The sequence below is a fragment of the Pseudopodoces humilis genome, chromosome 27, assembly GCF_049639895.1.
Source record: "Pseudopodoces humilis isolate 2021_Gansu_Grassland_sample_001 chromosome 27, ASM4963989v1, whole genome shotgun sequence".
NCBI lineage: Eukaryota > Metazoa > Chordata > Aves > Passeriformes > Paridae > Pseudopodoces > Pseudopodoces humilis.
The window spans coordinates 6,090,268-6,115,562 of record NC_142226.1 but is presented as its reverse complement, the minus strand read 5'-3'; the positions used below and the strand labels follow the sequence as shown (position 1 = coordinate 6,115,562).

The following is a 25,295-nucleotide window of genomic DNA, read 5'->3' as shown; positions in this document are numbered from 1 at the left end:
TTCAGGGAAAGGGTAGATTGGATTTTGTATTTTTTTGCGGAACGTGAACTTATTTCACATGTTTCTTTTGGAAGTCCCTGCCCTGGAGGGGCTCTGGGACAGAGCTGCCTGGCAGGGCAGATGCAGCTGCCCCGGGTCAGGTTTCACTGCTCTTGGATTTCGGGGGTGCTTTCTTCTCTTCCTTTTTAAACAAAGCCTTGAAGTGGAAGTGGATCCGATGTTTTTATTACTGTATTAACGTTCATTTTAATTCACTTCAGAAACTAACCCATTTTTCTTCCTGATTAGAATGTCATAGAATTAGACAAGCTGTAACCCCTCCTGAAGTGCCTTATTTTCCTACATGATATAAATATATTTATAAGAGTAATTATTCCACTTGTATCTTAGGGGTTTATTGCTGAGCAGGAGATAAGGTGGGAGAGGAGGGATGGGAAGTGCCCTCCACGGACCCAGCCAGGCTGGGGTTCAGAAAGGCAGCGTTTGATGGATACTCTCAGGGTCCAGGGGGTTCCTCACTTCAGACCAAAGGAGTTTCAGCAGTGAAACTTTGCTTAGAAAGAAGAAAAAAGGACAAAAACCCCAAACTTGTGAGCAAAATACTGTAGATTTGTCCGGTTTTTTTTACCCCAGCAAAATAAACACTGATGGCCAGACTCTGCAGGGAGGCAGTGGCTGTGGGGGATCAGAGCCTGCCCCTGGTCCATACTTGCACATCCCAGTGCAGATTCCCTGCCTCCTGTATTCCTGTGTAATGACTGTGCTTTTCCCTGTCGGTTGCTGTATAAGCCAGATTTCCTGCTGCTTTGTTTTGTTGTTTTTAATAATCAGCTCAGTAACCCCTGGATGAAGATCCCAACTGCAAATATTTTGTAATGTACATGTATAAAAAAAAAATTAATAATTTTTTTGATTCTTTTTTAAAACTTGATAAAACCTTTCTATCCAGTCGGTGCCTGTGTGTGTTACTGTGGGGGGTGTGAGCCTGGCACGGGCTGCGGTGGCTTTGTGTGTGACTTGGAGTCACGGAAGGGTTTGGGCTGGAAGGGACCTTAAATCCCATCTCATTCCATGGGCAGGGACACCTTCCACTATCCCAGGCTGCTCCAAGCCCCGTCCAGCCTGGCCTGGGACACCCCAGGGATGGGCAGTCACAGCTGCTCTGGGCAAACCTGGCTCATTCCTGGGAGCTGCGGGGCCGCCTGGACCAGCTGTGCCTGGCCTTGTGTCCTCAGTGCAGCTGCCAGGGTGGGCTCTGGGAATCCCAGTGTCCGTGGGGGTGCCCAGGCACAGGCTGGGGAGAGCTGGTGCATCCCGAGCTGTCTGGCACACACCATGGGCACAGACACATCTCCCATGCTGGGGTGGGCTGAGGGCTGGTAACAGTGGGAATTTGAGGGTCACAGCACCAAGGAAGCCCCGTCCAGAAGCAGCCTCCAGCCTCCCTGCAGCACTCCCTGCCACAGGAAATGAACCTGGGCTCCATCTTGCAGAGCAGAGTTGCTGCAGCTGTGCTGGGAAGGGGCTGCTGCAGCTTTTTGCCTCCATTTCGCAGCTCGGGTCCCTTGTGCAGTGAATGTGCCTGGCAGCGGTGGCTGCTGGCCCTGAGCTCAGGTGCCTCGTCTGGCCTCGCTCCGTGGGGCTCTGTTTTCTTGCTGCTTGGTGAAAAGCAACAAAAGGCTCTGTCCCTGCTGCTCCTCGTCCCTGCTTTTACCGCGGGCTTTGCTCTGCCAAATTCCCTTGGCTTTAGGAGACACCGGTGCCTCGCTCCGCAGCGCTGTGCCTTTCTTGGCTGACAATGGTCCCTGGCTGCAAAACCTCATTAGATTAATTGGCCTTGCCAGCTCCTGAACAAGCAAGGCCTTTAGTCGTGCTGGGGCGCAGAGGGCAGGGGAAGGAGGGAGCTCTGGGGCTTCCACACTCCCTCGAGCTGCGTGTCCCAGCTCTTGGCTCCAGCTGCAGCCTGGGAGGAGCAACTGGAGCTCCCGGCTGCCTTTGGATGGGTGCGGCTGTGGCCAGGTGCTGCCTCTGCTTTTCTGGGGGGCAGGACAACGCCTGGCCCTGTGCTGTTGGACTGACAGCCCTTGGAAGTCATCATCAGAGTTTGGGGGGTGTTGGTGAGGTTTGTGCTGGTTTAACCCCCTAAACAACAGGGAGATCTTAATCCCAGATCTGCCTTCCTGGGTAACCCGCAGGGCCCTGTGCCTCCCCCCTCCACGGAGCCGGGGAGCTCCTGGAGGCTGAGGCTGAGCTCGGTGCAGGGAGGAGAAGCCCAGCAGTGATGGGTTGTGTGAGCCCCAGCACTTTGCTGCCACAGCTGGGGCAGTGTCTCTACAGCTCCACAGCCTTGGCACACCGGCCTTGGCCCCGGCCTTTGATCCCTCTCCGTGCCCGTCTGTCTCTTCCTCGCTTGGCACAGGATCACAGCTGGCCACGCTGCGGCTTCACAGGAGCCCTCGTCTCCAAAGACCTATTTAATTTTCTCCTTCAAGGTGGTGGTAGCAACACCCAGAAGATGCTGCCGGCTGCCTTGGACGAGTGGGCTGCGTGTCCTTTCCACCACTGACGTCAGCTTCTCTCCCTTAATTCCCCCTCTGGGACCGAAGCAAGTGCAGGCGCTGCCAGCTCGGATCAGCGTTAACAGCCTGCTCTCCCAGTGTGTGGCAGCGCTCCACCGTGCCAATGTCACCCCCGGCTCGCGCTGCTGTCCCTGGCCAAGCAGCCACGGGTGGTGGGAGAGAACTACCCTCTTCCAGTGCCCTGGGAAGGGCCCGGCGCCAGCAGAAAGTCCCCATTCCTCGCACGTAGGTGTGCTGAGATGGCAGCTCAGCCCCTCAGAAATGGCTGACTCCTCTCTCTCGCTCTCCCGCTGCCTGGTGGGTTTTTTCTCTCCTCCTCCCTGCCTTTGCCGTTGCCTACGCGGTTGTGTGGGGAAGGCAATCGGCTCCCGTGCTGCGGATGGCTTTATCTGTAACTCTTCCATCTGCTCACAGCAGCTCACAAATAACCACGGGGTGCCAGAGGAATTATGTTATTTGGAGCTCAAGTTTCTGCAGTCTGGCAGGGCAGCAGCTCTGCGCCGGGCTCAGCCGCTCTGCAAAGGCCAGTGCCGGCATGGCCAGGGCTTAAGGCAGGAGCTGGGGATGTGGCCAGGGCTGAGTTACTCTCCCCATCCATTTAGACAAAGCCTCAGCCCTGAGCCAGCATGGAAGCCTGGTCCTCTGGGAGCTTCCTGTGGAGAGCAGAGGGTCCTGCTGGCCCCGGGCCCCTGCACAGCCGTGGGCTCGTGGCACGAAGCCGCCTTCTGCATCGCATGTGGCAACAGGGATGAAATGGGAGGCTGCTGAGCCCCTCTCCTTGAACTTTGCTGTTTCCCACCAAGCACAGCCCTTTCAGAGAGACTTCCCTCCCTGGGAAGCACCATCCGATGCCTCCAGAGCCGTGGCTGTGGTGGTGGCTGGGGATGATGCTCGAGGCCGAGCTGTGCCGGGAAATGCCTCCCGCTGCCTCCGGCATTTGGTAAAACACTTACAGCAGGGCTGTGTTTTCTTCATTTCCTGCCTGCTCCTGCTTCCAAGGAGACAAAATCCCCCAAGCCAGGGCTGAGGTTTCTCATTTAAATGTAACCCAGGCCCATAACTGGAGCTGCCAGCCCTCCCCATGGCCCGGCTGTACCAGGGTGGTGCAGGAGGAGGGACGGCAGGACCCGTGGTCCCATCATGGGCGCTGCAGTAAGGCACTGGGAGCAGAGACCCATCCCTGGGATGGGCTGTGGGGAAGGGCAGCTCTTGGCTGTGCTCCAGGCAGGGCACTCGGGGTGCCAGGGGGAGGTTTTGGGGTTGCAGCAACCTCTTCCCTCCTCCAATCTGGCAAAACCCAGGTGATTTTTGCACCAGGGCTGGAGCAGAAGCTCCAGAGCGGATGGTTTGGGGCCAGCCCTGGCGCTGTTGTGGGTGCTGCCAGCTCTCTCACCTGCACGGTGGCCAAGGGCAAGTGCTTGGAGCCAGATCTGGGCCCCGCTGCTGCCAGCAGGGCCAGGGCTGCTCAGAGCAGAGAAGGGGAGCAAACCCCAGCCCGCCCCCCCCGCCTGCACTGCAGCACGGGCAGGCCTTGGAGGCAGGAGCTGCCTGTGCTTGCGGCATCTGCTGGGAGCCTGGGAAGGGCTGGCCCTGCCAGATGTGCGAGCACAGCTGGGGTGAGGCTGTGCCCACGTCTCTTAGCTCATATTTTAATCCCAAAGTTGGGCTGTTGATCCCCCCCGAGCCTCTCCTGCACATCCCTGGCATGGGGGTGGCTGCTCAGCACTCTGGCGCCTTCTTGGATGGATTTGACTCTTTTTTATAGCTCCACTTTCTGCCTCTTTCTCCACCAAAAAAGGGAGCCCTGCTGTATCTCCCCGCCCGTGCTGCCTGCTCCATCATCCCCCGAAGGCCTGGAGCAGCTGGGAATGTCTCTGGACTCGCTGGAGCGCTGGGAGAGCGACCAGCACTGGCAGGGCCGGGGTGGGGGCTTCCTCCAGCTCGAGCTCCACCTGAGCTTCCTTCGTCCATCCTGACAGCAGGGAACCAGACACAGGTAGGAGCCAAAGGTGCATTTCCCACCTGGGAAGGGGGCACAGGGAGCTGGGCAATGGCCACTGTGATATCAGCAGGGGATGGGGCTGGGAGGGTGACATTGTCAGCCTGGTGCTCACAAGGATTCAGTGGGGGCTCAGCTCCCACAGCTCCCGAATTTCTGGTCCAGGGGAAGCACCTTGGCCTGAGTTGTGATTGTTTTTAATGCCACCTTGTCACTATGGGTCCCCACAACTCCTGAGCCCTCTGCATGCCCCCAGTCAATCGAGGAAGCTGATCAGCAATGGCACAGCCCTGCCAGGAGCTGGGGAAGGGGGCTGCAGCCCTGTGCCCACCCCAGCGCCGGCTGTGCTGCGTGGGAGCCTGAGGAGGGGCTCCAGCAGACCTGGATGGTGCTGCCTTTGTGCCATGCACAGTCTGGTGTGTCACCCTGTCCCCAGGGGAAGTGACAGGGACCCCAGGGAACGGGAGGAACTGGATGGGCTCGCACACCATAGAGAAGCTCCCTCTGAAGACATCAGCAGGGGAGGCACGAGGGAGAGAAAAGCTGTTTCAGCTGCCATGTGATGTTGACATAAGAATCACCAGGTAAAAACTGCCCCTGAATACAGCAGAGCTGGGAATTACGGGATTTTTCACTGCTGGGGGAGGCAGGCTTGGGAATTATCTCCTGAGGGTGCTCAGCTGAGCCCTGCGGTAGAATAAACACCTCCAGCCTCCGGCTTAACCTTGGTGGGGACAAAGGGAGCCCAGAATTGCCCAGCACTGAGCCCAGCCCTGGGAGAGCAGGAGACAGACAATCTGTGGGTCCTTCGGCCCTCCCAGCCCCATCTCCCCTCATCACTTGCTAACGCAGCCCCTCGTCGGCGCCCAGCCGAGGGAAATGTTCATTTCCTTTACAATAAACAGCCCCAGCCCTCGGGGCTGCCACCAGCTCCCCGAGCCCGAGGTGAAGCGGAGCCGGGGGGGCCGCACCCATCCCGCACCCATCCCGCACCCATCCTGCACCCATCCTGCACCCATCCTGCACACATCCTGCACCCATCACATCCCGCACACATCACATCCCTCACACATCCCTCACACATCCCGCACACATCCCGCACACATCACATCCCGCACACATCCCTCACACATCCCGCACACATCCCTCCCACATCCCGCACACATCCTACACACATCCCGCACACATCACATCCCGCACACATCCCGCACACATCCTGCACCCATCCTGCACACATCCTGCACCCATCACATCCCGCACACATCCCGCACACATCCCGCACACATCACATCCCGCACCCATCCCGCACACATCACATCCCTCACACATCACATCCCTCACACATCACATCCCTCACACATCACATCCCTCACACATCACATCCCGCACACATCCCGCACACATCCCGCACACATCCCGCACACATCCCGCACACATCCCGCACACATCCCGCACACATCCCGCACACATCACATCCCTCACACATCCCGCACACATCACATCCCGCACACATCACATCCCGCACACATCACATCCCTCACACATCACATCCCGCACACATCCCGCACACATCCCGCACACATCACATCCCTCACACATCCCGCACACATCACATCCCGCACACATCACATCCCGCACACATCCCGCACACATCACATCCCGCACACATCACATCCCGCACACATCCCGCACACATCACATCCCGCACACATCACATCCCGCACACATCACATCCCGCACACATCCCGCACACATCACATCCCGCACACATCACATCCCGCACACATCCCGCACCCATCCTGCGCACATCCCTCACACATCCCGCACCCATCCCGCACACATCCCGCACACATCCCTCACACATCACATCCCGCACACATCCCGGGCCCCGGCTGCTCCCCAGCCCTGGGCTCTGCCGCGTCTGCGGACGCGCGAATGCCTGGGAGAAACCTGGGCAGGGCACGGGGGGCTCTGCGGGAGCACACGCTGCTACCGGAGGGGCTGCGCTGCCCTAATTAGCTCTGTCATCATTAACCCCGCCTTCCCTGCCACCGGCGGGCAGCTGGGGCAGCAGGGACGGGTGTCCAGATGCCATGTGAGCAGCGACTTCTGGAGCGTGGCAGTCTCGGTGTGGGGGTGCTGGGCACGGTCCCCCTGTGCCCCCTCCACCAGGAAAGGGACTGGGGTTCAGCGGTGGGGGCAGAGATGTTATTCCTGCCGGATGGAGGGCCCAGACTGCGACCCCTCGGAGGGACGGTGGGAGTGAGTCCTCGGCACCCCCGGGTGGGGGGGACACAGGGTCAGATGTCACCAGCAGAACTGGATGCAGCCCCTGGGCCTGTTGGGGCTGTGAGGATGAGGATGGTCAGGGGCCTCAGTGCGGCTCCCCCCGGGCCGGCTCCTGCTAACAGGATGTGATGGGTGGGGGAAGCGCTGTCACTCGGCATCTCTTATCCGGGAGCAGGGAAACGCAGCAGGGGGATGGCCCTGATGGGACTCGGGAACATCAGCCTTCTCTGCCCCCTCGGGAAACGCCATCCCACCCCCTCCCCAGCATCAAACAGCCGCACCTCGTACCACAAATTAATTTATTCCCCTACCAGAGCTGTAAACAAGAAGCAGCCCCGCCACCCTGACCCACTGAGAGGTCCCCATCCACAGGGGTCCCTATCGTGAGGGGTCCCCATCCCCGGGGGTCCCCTCGCCTTTCACATCCATCTCCCCAGCCCAGAAATGTGCAAATCCAACCCCAGTGCAAAGAAAGGCTTTGGCAGGGGGAGCCCCGGGTGCCGTGAGGGGGGTGGCAGAACACAGAGGACCCCAAAACTTGTGGGTTCGGGGGTGCAGAGCCTCTGACAGCCCCCCCCTCCTGAAGGCAGCGAGCACTAGAGGGCAGCAGGGCCCAGCGCTGGGCGGCAGGAAGGAGGCATGGAAATCAAATTAAATAATAATTCAAATACCAATAAATAAATAAATGGATGGATGGCTGGAAGAAAGGGGGGAGGGGGTTGAGTCCCTCCTCCTCTGACAACGAGTCTCTCCTCCCCTTCCCCAAATGTATAAAATATATTTTATCTGAGGTAAATAACAAGATTGTAAAAAAAAAAAAAAAAAAAGAGGGGATGAACATTCCTGGTGTTTCCCCACCCTTAAAAAAATAAAGCATCATAAATAGTTTTAAAGAAAATATGAGGATCACCCCCCTCTCTCACACACATAAATATAGATTATATTATGAATAAAAAATACGTTTTTCTCTCTTGTCAAAAAGTAGTGGAAAAATAGAGGAAAAGAAGGGGTTGTGCCCAAATAGGATGAGGCTGGGAAGAGCTGCTCGATTCCAAGAGCTCCTGCAATGTGCCTCTGGGAATGAAAAGGGGGAATCAAAGCAAATCCCCGACTGCAACCGGTGAGTGGAAGATGCGGGGGGGGCACGTCAGACGTCACTGGGGGAGCGGGAGCGGAAAGGCAGTGTGGAGGAGAAGCAGCCGCAGCACACGGCCCACAGCACTTTCTGGATCTCCTGGTTCCTGAAGGCGTAAATGACGGGATTGAGCATGGAGTTGTAGGTGGCGGGGAGCAAGGTGACGTAGGTGTAGAGGGCCGGGGAGCTGTCATCGCCCAGCAGCCCGTACACGGCGAAGGGCAGCCAGCAGGACGCGAAGGTGCCCAGGATGACGGCCAGGGTGGCGATGCCCTTGCGGGTGGTGTCGTAGTGGGAGCTGGCCAAGAAGTGCCTCTGGACGGCGATCTGGTGCGCGTGCCGGCACACGATCCTACAGATCTGCACGTACAGCTGCAGCATCGCCGCGAACACCGCGAAGAAGGAGACGGACAGGATGATGAGGTGGTTCTTGGTCAGCGGTCTGACGATGCTGCAGGCGGAGGGCTCCTTCAGGCAGTTCCAGCCCATGACGGGCAGCAGCCCGTAGCAGATGGAGGCTCCCCAGGTGAGGATCAACATGATGTAAGTCCTGGTGACCGTCCTCTCCGAGTAGTAGGTGAGGGCGTTGTAGAGGGACAGGTAGCGGTCGATGGTGATGGTCAGCAGGCTGCTGACGCTGGCCGTGAAGGAGGTGACCAGGAGCCCCACGGTGAGCAGGCTGACCGCTTCCGACGGAATCAAGTACACAAAGGCAAAGTGCAGGATCAACCCCAAGCCTGCCAGGAGGTCGGCTGTGGCCAAGCTGCCGATCAGGAGGAACATTGGGGCGCGGAAAGCCGGGGTGTAGAAGATGACCACCACCACGATGGCGTTCTCACAGGAGATGATGGTCCCCGAGATGCAGAGGACAACGTCCCACAGGTTCAAGGCGAGGGGCTGCACCACAGACTCCAGATCCAAGGAGCTGCCACTGCCGTTCCTGGCTGAGAACCAGCCTTGCTGGCCTTCGCTGGAGTTGGGGGGCTCTTTCTCCATCATGATGGCGGAGGGTGACCTGCAAGAGCAGCCCCTCAGCACCTGCTGTCCACGAGCTGCCCCTGTGCCGCCCAGACGGGACAGTACTGCCTGCCTCCAAAAGTTGTCTTCAGGAGCGTGGGCAGAGCAGTGTAGGTTGAGAGTGTGCTCGCTGTTTGCTCCGAGGGGATTTTTCTGGATGAGATGGTTTAGTTTTAAAATAAACAGGTGAATAAAGGGGACGGAACACACGCACGCACACACAACACCCCTGCTCCTGCCTGCCTTAGCTGCTGGGGGTTGGGCACTGCATGATTTTGATGGATAAATCCAGGGGAGCAGGACTGGCAGTGGAAAACAGCATCCCCCGGGAGGAGTTCGGGGCCAAAGTGAGGGGATCCCAAGCAGCAGGTAAGGGGGGCGACCCTGCCCCCCCCAGTCAGCAACCCCAGCGGGAGCAGCCACCCTCCTATCCCCACTATGGCATCCCTTCTTACCTTGAGGGTCTGCCTCTCCCCCCGGGCGGGCAGCACAGCTCCTGAACGGGCTTTGGGGGGCACGGCCGCCCCTCGCCCCCCTCCCCATAGCGCGGCGCTCCGCCAGAGCGGGCTCCCCCCTCCACCGGTGTCCCCCCCGCGCCGGGCACTCACCTGCCGGGATGCCGGGCCCGGGCTGCGTTGGGCTGCCCGGCTGGGGCCCCGCTGCCATGGGCGCCGCCGAGTTATAGCGCCCGAGCGGGGCCGGGGGGGGTCCGGGGGGCTCGGGGTGACTCACGGCCCCCCCGGCCCCGCTCGCCCCGCTGTGACGTCAATGGCGCGCCGGAGCCAATCAGCGCCCGGGCGGGCAGCGCGGGGGCGCGCGCGCCGCATAGTAATAGCAGCTCATTCATAAAAACAGCCCCCCGCGCCCCGCCCACGCCGCTCCGCGCCCCCCAAACTCCCACCCGGGGACCCCCGGCAGCCCGGTGTGCGGAGCCTGACTCGCCCCTGTCCCCGCAATGCGGAGTTTGGGGGCTCCGCTGTGGAGGGGGCGGCCCGGAGTTTGGGGGGACGTAGGGTGGTCGAGGACGGGTCCTGTCCTGCCCCCGCACAGCCGGGGCTGCGCAGCCCCCTCCCTTCTCCCGGCCTGTCCCCGCGGCCCGGCCTTCCCAAGCCGGGCTGAATAATTCAGGGCCAGGAGAAGCGGGAATGACCGGCCGGGGGGGTACGGGAAGGGCTGGCGGGGTGCCCTTCCCCCGGAGAGAAGGAGGAGAGGAGGGAGGAGAAGGCTGCGCTTCTCGAGGCTCTTCCCCCGCGCCGCTTCCTCGAAGCCTTCGAGGAGATCTGTCCCCGCCGGGGAGAGAGGGGGTCCCGGAGAGCCCAGGCCGGGCTGCTGCTCTGCTGGGACCCCGCAGAGTCGGGACACCCCGCTGGTCCCGGGCGCGGCTGCGGCCGCCCCTTCGGAGCCCGGGCAGGGACCGGCCGGGGCTCGGTTCGGTTCAGCTCGGTTCGGTCCGAGCGGCAGGACCCGGCCCGGGGGGCGGCAGTGTCCCGGGCACGGGGCTGGAGCGGGCAGAGCGTGGGCAGCGAGCGTGCAGGGTGTGCAGGGCACACGGGACATGCAGGTGTGTACAGGTGTGTACAGCAGCTCACAGGTGTGTGCAGTGTGTACAGGTGTGTACAGATGTGTACAGGTGTGTACAGGTGTGTACAGATGTGTACAGGTGTGTGCAGGTGTGTACAGGTGTGTGCAGGTGTGTACAGCAGCTCACAGGTGTGCACAGGTGTGTGCAGTGTGTACAGGTATGTACAGATGTGTACAGGTGTGTGCAGGTGTGTACAGCAGTTCACAGGTGTGCACAGGTGTGTGCAGTGTGTAAGGGTGTGTACAGCAGTTCACAGGTGTGCACAGGTGTGTGCAGTGTGTAAGGGTGTGTACAGCAGTTCACAGGTGTGCACAGGTGTGTGCAGTGTGTGCAGGTGTGTACAGCAGCTCACAGGTGTGCACAGGTGTGTGCAGTGTGTACAGGTGTGTACAGCAGCTCACAGGTGTGCACAGGTGTGCGCAGCAGCCCCGGGTTTCCCAGGGCCGATGGGGGTGTGTGCAGTGAGGGGGAGACCCCCACACCCCCGGGCCGGGGCTGCCGGGGCGGGGCGGGGCGGGACGAGGCGGGGCCGCCCCCCCTCCCCCGCCGCCGCCGGGGCCGCCTCCCGCGGGCGCGCATCTGCTCCGCTCCGCTCTCCCGGGAGATCCGCGGACACCCCTCCCGCCGGGACCGAGCCGGGACCGAGCCGGGCCGAGCCGAGCCGGGCCGGGCCATGGCCCCGCCGGGTCCCGGGGCGCTGCGCTGCGCGCTCCTGTGCGCGCTCCTGTGCGCGCAGGGACCCGCTCCCACCCGCGCAGGTACGGCCGGGGGGCGCGGGAGGGGAACTCGGGGCTTTGCAGCTTTGGGGCAGCTGAACTTTTTGTGGGGGTTGTTTTTTTCCCAGGGGTTCCTCTCGCCCCCACGGGGCTCGGTCCCCCGACCTCGTTTTGGGGGAGAGGGGCTCCCGCTGCCAGCCGTGGGGCTGGGACCCCCAAGGGCCAGGGGGCTGCGCTGGGCTGCAGCGGGATAAGCGGCGTGCGGGGTCCGAGCTCCTCCCCAAAAAGTGTGGGGATCTCGTGGACCGCGGTGGGGAGAGGGGAACGGAGCCGTCACCTCCTTCCCGAGGTGCTGCAACTCCAGGCATTAATTATGCAAACCCCAGGCTTCCTTCTGCTCCCCCTCTCCCATCCCCCTGCTGCTGCAGGGAGACATTTCCAGCCTGAGTTATCCCAGAGGGAACCACGCGTGTTCCCAGAGCACCCGTGGGAGTGGGGCTGCCCTCAGCCGGCCCCGCTGCCCCCCTTTATTCCCCCTCCCTCCCCACACCTGACGGCAGGAGCGGGAGTTGACAACGTTGGGCTCAAACGTCTGTTCCTGCGCCTGCCGCGATAAAAATAAATGATAAACCTGCCTAAAGCCTTGCGAACAAAGTCCTACTTTCCCATTGGTTCCCGGCAGGTCTCCAAATGCTGGGAGGGGGGGCCAGCGGCGTGCCCACCTCCCCCTCCCGTAGCCATGGCAATGGGGCCGCAGCATCTCCGCTTCCTGCCCTGCGCCACCGCCTGCCCCCTTGGCTTTTCCTGGGAAAGAAGTGAAGGGGCTTCTCTATCAGCCGCGCGTGGTTTTTAGGGACCCCTCAAAGCCGGGGGCCTGCAGGCGGTGCCTCCGGAGGGAAGCGGTGCCATGGGAAGCGCTGCCGGCAGGGATGCCTGGTGCTTGTTGCGTCCCCTGGGGAGCCAGCCCAGGGGGATGGCAGCGTGCCACAGCCTCCAGCGAGCCCCGCGAGGAGAGGCTTTGCCCCTGGGAGCCTGGAAACACATCCAGCCTGGGGAACGGCTCCCGGCTCTTTCCCGGGATGCTGCAAACGCGGGCGTGGGACGCAGCGAGGTGCGGGCAGGGCCCGGCCGCGGCTCCTCGCAGCCTCCCTCGCCGCCAGCCAGCGTTGTAAATTAATGATGAGCGAGAGTGGGGGAAGAGCAGCTCCGCAAACACCAGGGTGACTCACCGGCTCACCGATGGGGACGGGGGGGTCCTGCAGGGTGGCCTGGGTGGGCAGAGGGGTGACATGGCTCAGGTAACCCCGAGCAGGCTGGTGCTGCCGCCTCATCCCACTTCAGCCTCCACCGAAAGATCCCAGATCCCAGTGCTGGGGGATGTTTCCTGCGGTGTGGGTGATGGGTGAGCCCTGTGTGAACTGGGTGGGCGCTGGGGCTGTGGGGTGTCCCCTCGCTGGAGGGCTGGTGATGCTACGAGCAGCCCGTCGGCACGGCGCTGTTGGGTTTGGTGCTGTGGGATGTGCCTTCATCCCTCCTGCTGCATCCTCAGAACTGTCCCCCCATGGAGCCGGGGGTCCAGCCCCCACGCTGCAGCCGGAGGGAGGGCTGCTGGCCCTGCCTCATCGCTTTTCCCCGGCTTTGGCAGGAGAGTGTGGCAAGCTGAGGTCCTGCGAGATGTGCACAGCCAGCAGCCACTCCCACAACGGCACCGACTGCGTCTGGGTGGGCTGCGGGACCCCCGAGGAGCCAGGTGAGGGGCTCAGCTGGGTGGACACAGAGAGGGGCTCTCATCAGCCCCTCCCCAGCCCCCATCACTGGACCGGGGCTGTGCCTGGATGGTGTCAGCACTCGGCTCCCTTGGATGCCCATTCCCAGCTGCTTTCATGGCCAAGGTCCAGCTCAGCTGTTTCCAAACCTCTCTTTGGGGCTCTGCCCTGCGGGGGTGCAGCCCCCACTCCCAGACCCTCAGTGGATGCCCAGCCCTGGGAACGAAGCCTCCTCATCCCAAACCCTTGGGTGCCCAGGGCAGCCCTGGGCCTGACCACCACTGTCTGCACCGGTTTGGGATCCTCGGGAAAACTCTGCTCCCTCTTCCCGCAGAAACAGGGAGCTGTGAGCAGAGAGGGTCAGCAGTGAGGGACGCCTGCGCACTCTACAACACCAGCACCCAGTGCCGAGGTAACCCCGGACCCCCAAACCCCCCCAGACCCTCTGAGCTTCGGGACAGAGGCGCTGCTGGGGGTGCCAGGGCCACGGGGGTAGGGACTTGGGTTGCAGGGGCGTGTGGAAATGTCCCCTGCCACCCCTTCCCTCTGTCCCCACCTTCTCCAGCACTGAAGTCCCACACGGAGGAGCCTCCACGATCCCATAGCAAGGAGCCAGTGACACACTCCACAAGTGAGTGGGTCTGGGGAGGGGAGGGGGGCAGTGGGATGGGGGTCCTGGATGTACCAGGGATCAGTGACTCGTCCCAACAAGGCCCTTCCCTCTCTATTTCACATCCCTTTGGGAGGGATGAGTGGAGCTGCCCTCAGGGTTGGATCAAGGGATGCGCCACTGTCCCAGGTCACAGCTGTGTCCCTGTCCCCTCTCTGCACCCAACAATACAGGGACTCAGGCACCCATCAGCCCCCCAGGAACAAGCCCTGATTCCATCCTTGCTGGGAATTGCCACCTCCAGCCTGGCTGGGAGTGGAGAAGGAGCCTCTTCCAGTAAGGGGGAACTGGAGAGCTCTGGGCTAATTACAGCAGGTAACTGGAGCCTGGAGCCTGCTGAATTATTGATCCCACTGGGATCTTTTTGCCACTGGCTCCTTTCCTGCAGCTCCAGCTGCTCTGGCATGGGAAGGGGCTGAGCCTGTCCCAGCATCCACGTGTTGGTGGGGGCATCCCACCATTCCTCCCTGTGCAGCCACTGGTTTCTTCACAGACCCCAAATCCCTTCTCTTTGGGGGACACGTCTGTGCTCAGGGATGCCAACAGCACCCAGAACTCCCCAAACCTCCCATTTTCCCCGGCCACCAGGGACCACCACCAGCAGCGCCCCGCTGACGGGCAGCCCCGAGTTCCACCCGCCCGGCTTCGACACGGCGAGTTTCATCGGGGGCATCGTGCTGGTGCTGTGCGTCCAGGCCGTCGCCTTCTTCATCATCAAGTTCATCAAATCCAAGGACAGCACCTACCAAACTCTGTAAGGGCCCCGCGCTCCCGCCGGGATCCGGGATGGGGGCCCCGGGCCGAGCCCACCCTTAAAGCCCAGCCTGGGGTCGCTCTGGGGTCGTGTCCCGTCTCTCCGCTCCGCTGTGTCCCCCGGCTCCTTGTGCCAACCCCTCCTCACCCTGCGGGGGCCATCAGGGACATGGAGGGGTTCGTGTCCCCCTGCTGCTGTCCGGCTGTCCTGCCACGTCCTCTGTCTGTCACTGCCTGCCTGGGTCTGGCTCTGAGCCCCACGAGGAGCGGGAGGGCCCCAGATGTCCCTGAGAGCTGGCTCAGGTGCTGCTCTGTGCTGCCGTGTCTGATGTGGGGGCCGTGCCCCTCTCTCTTTCCTCCCACGCTGCCAGAGAGGACAACCAGTAGGTTCTGGGTGCTGGTGGCAGTGGGGAGGGGGTGTCCCCCGGCACTCCCAGAGCTTCACCCCTCCCTCACACCTCCCCGGGCAGGGGCGGCGTGGAGCCTCCCTCCTGGTTTGCATGGCAGGGGTTTCCCAACTGGTTTTGGGGTTTCCCAACTGGTTTTGGGGTTTCCCAACTGGTTTTGGCGTTTCCTGGGAGTTGCTGGGGATGGAAGGGAAGGGGGTCCCCCCCACCCCCTCTCGGCACGGAGCCCTCAGGGCTGCAGCCCCGTACAGCCCCTTCTGCCACGGGGGTGAGGGGTCCCCAGTGCCCCCAACCTCACCCCAGCGGGGTGCAGCCCCTCACCCTGAGCCTCCCTGACAGCACGGGAACTCCAGGGCTCCCAGTCTGGCCCCAGTTTGGCCCCAGCAAGCACCCAGGAGCCCCCTTCCCACTGCCCCCTGCCCTGCTGCCTCCCCACAGCCTCCAGCCTCCTGGGGCTGGGGGTCCCCTCTTCCCCTCGGGGCTCTTGGGTGCTTTTCCCTCTCACATTTTGTGGCTGGAGCGCCCAACCACGCCCTGCCACCCCCCAGCCCCCCGCCCCCGCCGGAGGAGCGGGCCCAGGGCCTTGCTGTGTGCTTTTGCTGTGCCTCTGTGTGCTCTGGGGGGGCTTGGGGGGTCCCTCTCCCCCACCCTCTTTCTGTGTGCTCTTTTGGGGAGGGGGCTGCGTGTCGTGTGCCGTGGGGTGACACTTGTAGCTCGGGCTGCCCCCATTAAACTCTGCCAGGCGGTGTCTGCGTTGTGTCGGGGGCTGCTGTGCCTGGGGGCTGCAGGGACCCCCCCCCGCAGTCCAACCCTTCCCGAGGTGGGGGTGGGCACTGGGACACCCCAGCACCCGTGGGGCTGAAAGGGCCGGGACCCCCAGGGTGGAGCCCCCAGGACCTTTCGTGTCTCCTCTCTGTCTAATGCACCAGGATCTGAGGTCCCCGAGCCTCCAGGCTGGGGGGGTCGCTGGCCCCGTCCTCCCCGGGTGAAGAGGCCCCTGCTGGGGTCACCTTTCCACAGCCGGACCGTCCCCCTGCACGGCCACACCACGACTATGCAAAGCTGGGGACAGCGGGGTGGCACCTGTCACCCGGGCCTGCCCGGGGATGCTCCGGGGCTGCTCCCAGGGGATGCAGGGGGGGCACGGGGGGCCCATCCCACCCTGAATTCCACCTGCAGCCCCACCCTGCGCTTGCCAGATGCCCGGGAGGCCAGGGGCATCCAGGAATCAGAGGACACGCGGCCGTGGTGGCAGTGGGGGACCCTTTGCTGGCCCCAGCCCCACACCAGGCAGAGCCCGAGCTGGAACTGGGGGGACAGAAACCAATAAAGGATTTTCCTGTAATTTCTGGTGTCATTGTCATTGTCGTCCACCTCCTGCCCCTCCAAAGCCCCAGCGGTGGGGGCTGTCCTGGCAGATTCTGGTTGCAGAAAAAGCCCTGGGGATTCGGCTGTTCCTGGCCCCAGGGTGGAATTGGTGGGTGGTCCCAGGTGACTGCAGTGCCCAGTGCCAGGGAGCCAGGGTGGGTGTCCCAGTGGGACAGGACAGCCCAGTGTGGGGTATCCCAGTAGGAAAAGGGGCATCCCCCAGAGCAGTGACCCCCTCACCCCAGCCAGGGCTGTGACAAGGCCGGTGCTGGAGGGCACAGCCCCACACTGGGAGCAGTGGGACGCAGCAGCTGCAGCCCCACAGTGGAGGGAGAAGTCAGGGTATGGTGGCCTGTGCAATAAACGGGCACCAGATGTGCCCACAGCAAGGAAAAGCCGCCAGATGTTCCCTCTGGTGCCACTTCATTGCTGCTGGAAGAGGAGGGCACAGACCCCGGCCCGCACAGTCCCAGGTCCCCATCCCTCAGACCCCTCAGTCCCACCGGCACCAGCTGCTCCTTGGGGGCTACACCCGGGGGACCAGGTTGGTCCTCAGGGGGAGCAGAGCTTCCACCCAGTGCCCGGGCTGCTGCAGCAGCTGCTTCCACACCCCCTGCTCCTCCTGCGTCGAGTCCATCCAGCCCACGGGCAGCCCGTAGCTGCTCCCTGCCGAGAGAGCACCCTGTCACCCCCAGCCGTGACTCTGGGGACACTGGGGACACCCCGAGGAGCTGGGGGACACCCAGGGACACTGGGGACACCCCGAGGAGCTGGGGGACACCCTGGGATGCTGGGGACACCCAGGGACATGGGGGACACTCTGAGGAGCTGGGGGACACCCAGGGATGCTGGGGACACCCAGGGATGCTGGGGACACCCAGGGACACTGGGGACACTCTGAGGAGCTGGGGGACACCCTGGGATGCTGGGGACACCCTGGGGCTCTGGGGACACCCCGAGGACCCCTCCTCCTCACCGGTGCCCAGGCTGAGCCGGATGCCGCCCAGCTGGCGCTTGGAGAAGGTTTCGTGGTGCCAGAGGGTGAACTCGGCGCAGGCCTCGGCCAGGTCCTTGGCCTGGAAGCCGTCGTACACCATGGTGTGGTTGAAGAGGGGGCTCAGGCTCCGCTTCACCACCCGCGTCTTCTGCCGGCTCGCCTTGCTGTCATCCGGCAGGACGTAGCTGGGGGGACACCGGGGTGAGGGGGGCACAGCCAGCACCCCTCTGGGAGCCCCCAGGCTGTCACCCCCCCTCACCACTGCACGAAGGCGTCCACGGTGCCGCTCTGCAGCGGGATGAGGCTCTGAGCGTCCTTCACCCAGATGTGCAGCTCCCCCGTGGGCGGCATCCCCCCTCCTGCGGGCCAGAAGGGTCAGGGCACCCCTCCACAGCCGAGCCCCGGCCCCACACGGGCCCCTCTCACCTTCCGAGCCAGCGGGGAGGAACTTCAGCGCCAGGTTGAGGTTGCCCCGGCTGGCGAGGCCGTCGGAGGGGATGGGCATCTGAGGAGGACGGGGGGGTTACGGGGGCAGTGCTTGAGTGGGGGGGCTGGGGAGGCGAGGAGCTCACCCGTGGCTGGAGACTGAACCACTCGGGGCGAGTGTTGGCCCAGTCCCAGGAGCCCAGCGCGACCTCCACCTCCCCCAGGAACAGGTTCCTGCCCAGGCTGTCGTGGTGCCACACGGAGAGGTTCAGGGTCCGGCCCTGCAGGTCCCTCTTCTCCAGCTTGTACTGGCGGGGAGGGGACACAGGCTGAGATTCCCCACTCCCACCCACCCAGCCTGAACCGTGGGGACCCTCCAAACCCACCCCAAAGGAGGGTGAGAAACCTTGAGGGTCTCATTGAAGACGGGATCCAAGCTCCTCTTCCTCACGGCGGTCTTGCGCTTGCTGTGGTTGGACTTGTCCGGCAGCAGGTACGTCTTGATGTACCTGGGGCCAAAAATGGAGCTGGGGGCGGTGGGGGCCAGAGTGGGCAGTGCCAGGGGGGGCTGGGGCACTCACGGGTCCGAGCGCTGCTTCCTGGCCTGGGCCAGCTCCCGGCAGCGCAGGACGTGCACCTGCAGCTCCTTCCTGGCCGGGTCATAGCGCAGGGAGAACTGGACACAGCCCCGCACGGCCACCCTGCCCAGCTCCCCCTCGCTGTACAGGCTCATCAGGCTCCCGCTCAGCTGCAGGGGGGGCACACTCAGGGGGGCTGGGGAGGTGCCCCCGCGCCCCCCGCCCAGCCCCGGCCCCGTACCGTGGAGGAGCTGAGGCTGGACACGGAGGAGCTGGTGCTCAGCAGGCTCGGGGGAGTGTGGCCGTTCTGTGGGGACAGAGGGGCTGGGGGGGTCTGATCCGGCTCGGGGGTCTCTGGTCTCTGGGAATGCAAAGAGGGGTCAGCATCCCCCCTCTTGGGCCTGCAAACTCACTGAGGACACCCAGCTCTCGGTGCCTGGCTACAGCCCATCCTGCACTGCCTTTGTTCAGTCCCCCCAGGCCCCCAAAACCCCACACAGCCCCCTCCAACCTTGTACAGACCCCTCCAGCCCTCCAAACTCATAGAGCCCCTCAACCCCTTAAAGCCCCCTTGAGAGCCTGCAGCCCTATAAACCCCTCCACACCCTCTCCAAAACTCCTACAACCCTCCCCAGCTTCCCCCAATCCCTTCCAGCCCCCCCAGCTCCACACAGCCCCACCAACCCCCACCCCAGCCCCCGTCCCACCTGCCCAGCGTGGTCGCCCTGTGCCGAGTCCGGCTCCTCCTCATCCTCCTCCGTGCTGGACGAGCCGAAGCCGCTCCCAGCTCCCGACTCGCCTGCAGGGACAAGGGGCGGTGGGAGGGGGATCGCTTTTCTGGCCAGGGCAGCGAGAAGAGCCGCAGGGGGGGCAGGAGGAGGCTGGTGAGCAGTGCTGGGGGGCTGCAGCCCCCCACACCTCCGCTGCACCCACCCCCTTCCCAGTTACCTGGCTGGGCCGGGCTGTCCCGCTCCCTCAGCAGGATGTCACCCTGCAGCAGCGCCTGTGACATCGGGGTCCCCTCCTCAGCCGGGGCGGGGGGGCCGGGCTGTGAGGGAAAGGGTGAGGACGGGACCCCGGGCACCCCCTCGTCCCCCAGCCCAGCCCTCTGTGCTCCTGGGGACAGGATGGCCCATGGGACACCTCGTGGGATGTTCCGTGGGACACTTCCCATCACTCCCCAGCGTTCAGGATCACTCCAAGCACAGCACAACCCTGGGATGGGGCTGGGGGTGCTGCAGGGTGAACCCCACCAACAGCGGGGTGCCAGGTACCCCTCAGCCCCACAGCAGGGACCCACCTGGGGCTCAGTGGCCTCCTGCACCTCCTCTGGGGGGGAGCTGTGGGAAGAGAGCACGGTTAGCTTGGTCTGGATGGTGGACAGATGCTAGGATGGTGGGAGACAGTGGTGGACAGGTGGTGGGAAACCAGACCCCGCAATGATGGGCAGACACCGGCCCTGACTGCACCATCCCCTTCACCAGGGGTCCTGCTCCCCCTCCAGCCCCTTGTGCCACCCCCAGTGGGTACCAGTAAGGTGCCACCAGCCCCGGGGCGCCTGTGGGCTGACCCTTCCTTCCCTCACCTCTCGTCCGTCTCCAACGCACCATCCTCATCCTCCTTCTCCTCTGCCAGCGGCTCATCAATGGCCTCCAGCTCGCCCAGACCGGGGCCGCGTTCCAGGCCCCCCGTTCCTGGGGACATCGGGGAGATCAGCGGGCCAAGCCCCGGCCCCGCGTTCCCTGAGCCCCGGCCACGTTCCCTGGCTTACCCCGGGGCCGCCTCCTGCGGCGGATGGAGGCTCGCACGAGGTCGGAGCCCAGCTGCTGCTGCTGGTGCCGCTGGGCGCGGGCGTCGCAGAACCAGTCCCCGGTGAGGCTCCGCAGCCGCGCCGGGTCCGACACCGACTTGCGGAGTTTGCTGGTGGGCGGGAGGGGGACACTGGGACCCCCGCCCTGGCACCGCCACCGGCACCGAGCCGCTGCCCCGGAGCTCTCCCAGTCGCTGCGGCCGCCCTGCAGGGCCGGGGGACAGCAGCCACCCCCTCCCGGGACCTCTGGGACCCTCGGTGCCGGTGGGACGGGCCAGGGGCGCCGCCGTGGCGGAGCGCAGTGGGTGACCCCATCACCAGGGGAAGAGGGGACCCTCAGCCTGGCCGCTCTGTCCCCGGGGCTGCTCTGGGGGGGTCCGTGCTGTCCCCGTGGGTCAGGCCGAGCAGGGACCCCCAGCCCACCTGATGCGTCCCTGCTCTCGCCGCCGGAGCTGCCAGTCCCGGCGCAGCACCTCGGCGATGGAGCTCCGCTCCTGCTCCGTCAGGAAGCTCAGGTCCAGCAGCGCCTCGGGCTCCAGAGCCATGGCAGGGCCCGGGGACACGGCGGGGACACCCCGAGGGTCCGGCCCGCCCGGGGACAAGGGGGGCTCAGCGTGCCGGGCGTGCACCAGCGATGCCAGCATCTGGAGAGGCAGCTCGGGGCCGCTGGGGAGGGTCCCCCCCGCTCATCCTGCTGAAAGGACATGGGGGAGCAGCTCAGCCCACACCCCCAACACCCGCCGACCCCACCGGGCACAAAGGAGGTGCGGGACGATGCCGAGGGTGCCGAGAGAAGGGCGGGCTCGGGGGCACCGCTCCGTGCCAGCCCAGCCCTGCCCGCTGCCGGGACCCTGCCCGCGGGCTGTGTTTGCCCAGCGTGTTTGCTCAGGGCCGGCTCTGCCCTGCCCGCTTTCCCAGGGATTCACCGGGTGCCAGGGAACACGGACAGATGGCAGAAAGGCTCGGCTGCCGCCACGATGGGCTGAGACCGAACCAGGCTGAGACCGGACTCGGCTCGTCGCATCTCCCAGAGGGGTCTTGCCCCATGCCCGGCCTTGCCTCACCACGGCCCTTCCTGTCCCCGCTGTTGGGAAAGCGCTGCCTGCTGTCACCGAGGGCAGGAAATTGCAGCAGCCGTGGGACAGGATCAGCCTGGACCCCCCCGGGCCCCCCCAGAGCCGCTGCTGGGGTGTCCCACCGCCACCAGTGCCCCATTCCCAGTCCCAAAGGAGACTCTGACCCCGCCGCACGGGTGGCCCTGTCCCAGCCTGTCCCCAGCCCCTCGGAGGGTCCTGTCCCCGCCCCGCAGGTGTCTCAGACACCCCCAGCACCTGAGCACGGTGGGTGAGCACGGCCCCGGCCCAGCCCGCAGCAAACCAGCACCAGGGACCCCCATGACACGCAGGGGAGCCCCAGCAGGAGCCCCTCGGGGGAGCCCGTGACCCCCACCCGCCCCGCAGGGGTCTGGGGGACACGAACCGGCTGTCCCCGGGGCGGGGGTGACGCTGCCGCTGTGTCCCCGCCGCCTCCGCTCGTATCCTGTTTACCGCCGCCACTCGGGGGGGGTCCCCCCACCCCGGAACAGAGCCACCACCTAAAAACGGCACCTCGCTGTGAGCCAGGGGCTGCCCTGGTGCCCAGCTCCCGCTGGGGTCCCCAAAACCGAGCCAAAACAAAAGCCCCAGAGCCCCGCCGGTGCGCAGGGGGGTGCTGGGCACCCGGGCCCCCACCCCGCACGGGGCACCAGTCAAACCAGTTAAACCTCCCCAGCGAGCCACAGCGGGTGGGGGTGCACGTCCCCCTTTTTTCATCGCAGGCAGCCCGACAAGATGAAGAGGGGGTCCGGACGGCGTGAGACACCCCCCGCACCCCGTCCCTAAAACGCAGCCACTCCCAGCCCCTCCCGGGGGACCCCACCGCCCCCAGGAACCGGCAGATCCCGGCAGATCCAGCACAGCCGGGGCTGCCCGACACCCGGGACACCCTCGCCTCCCCCCGGAGCCAGGGACCCCATCACGGGGGCCTCAGGCCTCGGTCACAGCGTGGGGACAAGGAAAGTCAGCTCTGAGCGCGTGACCCGCAGCCCCCAGCCCAGCCTTGCGCTGGGGAGCAGAGCGGGGGGGGAGGCAGTGCGCACCCCCCGAGCGGGGCGAGAGGAGCCGGGCCGCACCCCCAGGAGCCGCTGCAGCCCCACGCCCCCCCTTACCTGCCCAGGTGCCGGGAGCTCCGAGGCTCGCCCGCCCCCCCAGCGCCCCACGGGGACCGTGGTGGGTGCGCGGTGGCCGCGGTCCCACCCCCGGCTGGGTGCTGTGCCCGGGGTGACTCAAGCGCAGCCCTGCGAGCGCCTCCGCGCCCGGCGGCAGGAAAGCAGGGACTGGAGCCGGCAGCACCCGCCGGACGGGACTGAACTGGGCTGAACTGGGCTGAACTGGGAGGCGTCAGGCCCGGGAAGGGGTGGCGCAGTGGGGATGCGCCCCGGGCAGGGGGACCCCAAACCCGGTAGAGGCCCGAAGCCAAGGGTGTGGAGAAGGGATGGGGTGGGAGATGTCCCACCCTGGTGTCACACGGGGGGTGGGGGCAGGATGTGGCTCTGGGGCTCCCGGGAGAGCCCCTGGGCTGCACTGGGGGAACTGGGGGGACTGGTCTGTGCTGGGCACGGGGGGAGCAGCACATCTGCCCCATGCAGCCCCCTGCAGCCCCCCGCCCCAAAAGCCCAGTGTGGAGCAACATCAGGTCCCTGGGACATTGCAGGACCCCATCCCCCAGGGTGTCCTTGGCTCCATGGCTCCCATTCCAGAACGCATTCCCAGCCTATGGAACGGCCCCAGCCTCCTCTTCAAACCGTGGTTCTCACCCCATGGCTCCCCTCAGCCCCACAGTCCCTGTCCCACGGATATATCCAGCCCCACAACCCCATCCTAGAACAATTCCATCTAGCTCTGAATGGCCAGGGGTCCATCCCGGGTGCTCAGCCCCACGCAGGATCTGGCCAGCAGTGCCAGGCAGGGATAAACCCGGGCAGGAGCACCACAGCAGGACCTGTGCCTCAGTTTCCCTCAGTGCCAGAGAGAGAGCAGCTGGCTGGGGCTGGGGGTCAGGCTCCCCCCCAGCTTTAATGTGAGATGGCAGCACATACCGAGCACAGGACCACAAGAAAAGGGGATTATTTTTAGCCCGGTTTCTCAGGAAATGAGACTTCAGCAGTGGCTTCGTGTGTCTGTCCGTGGGCGCTCCGCTCTTTCTGCCCTTGCAGGGCGCTGGGGGGTCCCAGAGGAATGGGATCCCTGGAATGGCTGTCCTGGGAATGCAGCCAGGCCTGTGCAGCGGGGGAACAATGACGTGAGGACACCTGAGTCCCCAAAGGGCTTCTCGTGTGCGGGGGGCTCAGCTCTGGGTCACCCCAGGCTGGCACCGAGCCCATTCTGGGCATCCTGGACCTTTTGTTCCTGCAACATCCAGAGCGAGGAACATTCATGGGATGGAGAAGGGTGTGAGGAAAGGTGGGACACATCCTGCAAGGTGTCCCATCCCTGGTGGCACAGAGGTGCAGCTGGGCCTCGGGTGGGGCCGGAGGCTGCACCAAGCCAGCGGCAGCCGGTGACAGGCAGGGACAGCTCAGGCCCCCAGCACCCCGAGCCAGGTGCTCGGGGATGGTTTTCCGTGCAGCTGGCTCCTGGAGTGGCAGCGTCCATCTCACGAACAGCTCAGGACAGCTCCTGTCCCGTGCGGGTGCTGCGTGGGCAGCCCCGAGCCAGGCGAGTCCCGGCCTGCTCCCAGCCCTGCTCCCCTCCAGGACTTGCTCCTCGGGTCCGGGAGGTACAGGCAAGTCTGGGAATGACATCCAAGGCCTGGCTGGGAGGCCAGAGCTGGGTCCTGCACCCCTTCCCCTCCCCTGCCTGGGAAACAACGGCGTGAGGATGAGGAGGGATCCACAGCCTGGGAGGCACCACGGCCCCAGTGCACCCCAGTGCAGCAGGATTCTGCTGCTGGGGGAGCCCCTTGCTGCCCCCGAAGGGGGTGACCCCTGGGACCCCTCCCCACCGGCCAGCTGCAGGAAAGTGACCCCACTTCAAAGGCAGTGACATTCCTGACTCCCCACGGGAGGGAGGTCAGAGACCCCCAGCCCTGCTCCCAGCCCTGGTGGGGCAGAGCTCAGTCACACTCGGCCACTCGGGGATGAGGGCTCAGGCCATGTGTGGCTGCAATACATCCCATCCCATGGATCCCATGGATCCCATCCCATCCCATGGATCTCATCCCATCCCATCCCATCCCATCCCATCCCATCCCATCCCATCCCATCCCATCCCATCCCATCCCATGGATCCCATCCCATCCCCGGCTCCCAGGGCTGGCTCTGTGGTCTCTTGCCCTGGGCTGGGCTCCGGTCCGGGACGGTTTGGGCACGCTCAGCCCGGCTGATTCCCTCGAATCCCCGCATTCCGGGAGCCGAGCCACATCCCTCTCGCATTCCCTGCGGCTCCCGGCAGCAGGGGACTGCTTGGAAAATCCTGCCGGGCTTGGCAGGCGGGGAGGGCCCCCTGCGCTCCCGGGGCTTTGGCATCCTCACCTCACCTCGGGACAGATGTGTGCGGGATAAACCCTCGGAGCCGCCTGCCAGCCCGCAGGAGCTGAGGCTGCTCGCCTGGAGGGGCTGAGCAGGAGGATCCAGGTGCTTTTCCATAAAATGGCTGCACCATGAAATCCCCTGGCCTTGGACACAACCTAATTTTAAGGCTGATGCACTCCCCCCTGCAGCTCCAGCCTCTGGGTATCAGATGGAACAGAAAATCGGTGGCTGCATCTGCAGTCAGCAGGCACAGCTCTCCCTGCTCCCAGCTCCTGCTGGGAGAGGGGAAAACGAGTCTGGCTCTTTGCTCCGGGCAGCCCCAGGGCCAGGACAGGCGTCCCCTCCCCGGGGAATTTGGGGGACCCCGGGCTGGGAAGGGAGCTGGGAGAGCAGTGCCCCCCAGAAAAAGGACACAGGAGAGACAAAAGGGAAGCTGTTCACAGCCGAGGGGAATCAACCTTGGGAAAAATCCATCTCCCACCCTGGAACGCTCAGCTGCCCCTGCCCAGGCGTCCAGACCCGGCACTAAATCCCACTAACTCCTCCTGCACTGCAGGGATGGGGAATTCTCCTGCCCCCAAACCTTCCCAGCAGCAGGGCCGTGAGTTCTCCCAGGAGCGGGGTTAAAGGAGA

At 64.4% G+C, this 25,295-nt stretch overlaps 4 protein-coding genes across 12 annotated transcripts in view; 2 read left to right on the top strand and 2 right to left on the bottom strand.

The window, feature by feature from the left end:
* WASF2 (WASP family member 2) overlaps positions 1–948 on the top strand; it is a 32,557-nt gene extending 31,609 nt beyond the window's left edge. For all 4 annotated transcript variants that reach the window (XM_005529668.3, XM_088067433.1, XM_014258546.2 and 1 more), the window contains exon 9: positions 1–948. This exon is cut by the window's left edge and continues 4,205 nt beyond it. The gene's annotated coding sequence lies outside the window, so the exon portion shown is untranslated.
* Positions 949–7,887: 6,939 nt separating this feature from the next.
* Positions 7,888–9,687, bottom strand: GPR3 (G protein-coupled receptor 3). Its single transcript, XM_005529669.2, has 2 exons — positions 9,628–9,687; positions 7,888–9,172 (listed from the first exon to the last, which is right to left on the bottom strand). The coding sequence occupies exon 2, from the start codon at positions 8,999–9,001 to the stop codon at positions 8,015–8,017; it is 987 nt and encodes a 328-aa protein (XP_005529726.2). The 5' UTR covers positions 9,002–9,172; positions 9,628–9,687; the 3' UTR covers positions 7,888–8,014.
* A 1,486-nt stretch (positions 9,688–11,173) lies between these two features.
* CD164L2 (CD164 molecule like 2) lies at positions 11,174–16,258 on the top strand. Of its 2 annotated transcripts, XM_014258575.2 has the most exons (6): positions 11,174–11,359; positions 12,963–13,067; positions 13,418–13,495; positions 13,649–13,714; positions 14,342–14,507; positions 15,843–16,258. In XM_014258575.2, exons 1-6 carry the CDS (start codon positions 11,275–11,277, stop codon positions 15,847–15,849), a joined length of 507 nt encoding a protein of 168 aa, XP_014114050.2. In that variant the 5' UTR covers positions 11,174–11,274; the 3' UTR covers positions 15,850–16,258. The 2 variants fall into 2 exon arrangements, with proteins under 2 accessions (XP_014114050.2, XP_087923604.1); XM_088067478.1 differs by lacking the exon at positions 15,843–16,258 and having other exon boundaries at positions 14,342–15,833.
* Positions 16,259–16,687: 429 nt separating this feature from the next.
* SYTL1 (synaptotagmin like 1) lies at positions 16,688–22,454 on the bottom strand. 5 transcript variants are annotated; one of them, XM_014258573.2, is made up of 16 exons: positions 22,299–22,454; positions 21,572–21,686; positions 20,516–20,786; positions 20,054–20,202; positions 19,868–19,976; positions 19,583–19,622; positions 19,231–19,330; positions 18,990–19,081; positions 18,524–18,643; positions 18,286–18,452; positions 18,111–18,213; positions 17,851–18,012; positions 17,705–17,783; positions 17,538–17,637; positions 17,258–17,463; positions 16,688–16,947 (listed from the first exon to the last, which is right to left on the bottom strand). In XM_014258573.2, exons 3-16 carry the CDS (start codon positions 20,734–20,736, stop codon positions 16,808–16,810), a joined length of 1,788 nt encoding a protein of 595 aa, XP_014114048.2. In that variant the 5' UTR covers positions 20,737–20,786; positions 21,572–21,686; positions 22,299–22,454; the 3' UTR covers positions 16,688–16,807. The 5 variants fall into 5 exon arrangements, with proteins under 5 accessions (XP_014114048.2, XP_087923603.1, XP_014114049.2 ...); XM_088067477.1 differs by having other exon boundaries at positions 19,231–19,285; XM_014258574.2 differs by having other exon boundaries at positions 20,516–20,783.
* Between the last annotated feature and the right edge of the window lie 2,841 nt (positions 22,455–25,295).